Source organism: Rhagoletis pomonella, unplaced genomic scaffold (genome assembly GCF_013731165.1).
Source record: "Rhagoletis pomonella isolate Grant_MI unplaced genomic scaffold, Rhpom_1.0 Rhpom_scaffold_00002, whole genome shotgun sequence".
Lineage (NCBI taxonomy): Eukaryota > Metazoa > Arthropoda > Insecta > Diptera > Tephritidae > Rhagoletis > Rhagoletis pomonella.
In genome coordinates this window covers 57,527,669-57,529,087 of record NW_023458556.1, presented here as the reverse complement: position 1 = coordinate 57,529,087, position 1,419 = coordinate 57,527,669, and the positions used below count along the sequence as shown (strand labels likewise).

Below are 1,419 nucleotides of genomic sequence, written 5' to 3'. Positions count from 1 at the left end.
AGGGAGGGAAGGGAAATAAAAAAAAATAAAATTACCAAAAAAACTTTAGCCCCTGTCACTTATTTGCTTGCATGAGTGCCGCTAAATCCCAGCTAAGTTTATGTGCGTGCCATTTAATTTTGTGGAAATCATTTGCTGCACTAAATGTCCGTTCGTGCGTCGTTTTGCCTGTCTGCTTGGATGGAGCAAGGGAAGGACCGAGATTTTATTACAACGCAATTTGGGCGAGCACTCAATTGACAGCTAGGATTTATCTAATTTCTAAGCAAGTTAAGCGAAGCTTAGCAAAGGTTAGAGAAGAAGAGCATTTCATTAATGTAATATATTTTTCGTAGTATCATTTGATTATCGCTGATATCGTTAAATACTGACATTTTCTTTTATTTTAGTCTGCTTGGTAGAAGAAATCGCCGCTGCACAGCTTGCTTATCTCCACAAAACAAAAACACACCCACCCACACACTTTGAATGCGAAAATTTGCACTAGGGGCGAATACTATATGTATGTATGTATGTACTTACCAAAATGATTATTCTCTACTTGTGTGCTGGCGGTTGTATGCTTTGGCTGCCGCTCATCCACATCAAGAATACCTTCGCCTTGTAATTCTTCGTGCGTCGTTTGTGTCTCCTCCTCAGTTTGCTCAACCAACTCCTCCTCCACTTCCACATCCGCATCCACATCCAAGCTAACAACGCTACTCTCATTCGGTTGGTTCTTTGGCGTCGTTTGTGTTGTTGAGTCCACCTCTTTAACCGCTGGAAGTGATGCGGCCGCTAATGGGTTTGATGTTTCCTTTGCTATTTCTGCGGACGCTAATAACGTTTCTGACAGTTCTGCTTCCGCTGTTGTCTCAGCGGATGAGGCTGCAGGCTTTTCCACTTTTTCTATGCTATCCACTGTTTTTTCTAGCAAATCATCCACAACTGTTTGCACAATGTCCGTAATACTTTCCTTTGTAGTATCTACTTTTGGTGCACTTTCTTCAAGCAGTAAGCTCTCCTCAGCCGCTGTCTCTTCTGTGTCGACAGCTTTTTGCAGCGCAGACGTTAGCACATCTTCCACAATTTCTTTGGCCGCTTCCGAAACAGCCGCTTCACTCACATCATCCTCCGCCTTGCCCACGATTTCATTGTTGTTTGTCTCTTTACTCGCCGTATCTTCCGCAGCAGTCGCGTCTATCACCTTGTCTATCAATTTATCGACGATATCCTTCGCTATTGCCTCGACTTGAATGCTTTCGCTGTCTACCGGCGTTGGATCGGTTAAGGCGAGCAAATTCTCCTCGGTAATGGATGCACTTGAAACTGTTGTTTCGGGACTGAGTGAGGAGATCTCCTCCGTGGTCTCAACTGTGGTCGAAAGCGAAGAGCTCACATCCATTAGCTCGTGTTCGTGTTCTTTGGCAACAACGATTG

At 44.2% G+C, this 1,419-nt stretch overlaps 1 protein-coding gene across 1 annotated transcript in view; it reads right to left on the bottom strand.

Annotated features, from left to right (window-relative positions):
* Positions 1 to 849: 849 nt before the first annotated feature.
* LOC118753927 (neurobeachin-like) overlaps positions 850 to 1,419 on the bottom strand; it is a gene marked incomplete at its 3' end in the record, with an annotated part of 65,347 nt that continues 64,777 nt past the window's right edge. Inside the window, 1 exon segment of the mRNA XM_036488806.1 lies at positions 850 to 1,378. Coding sequence (XP_036344699.1) covers positions 850 to 1,378 — 529 coding nt within the window.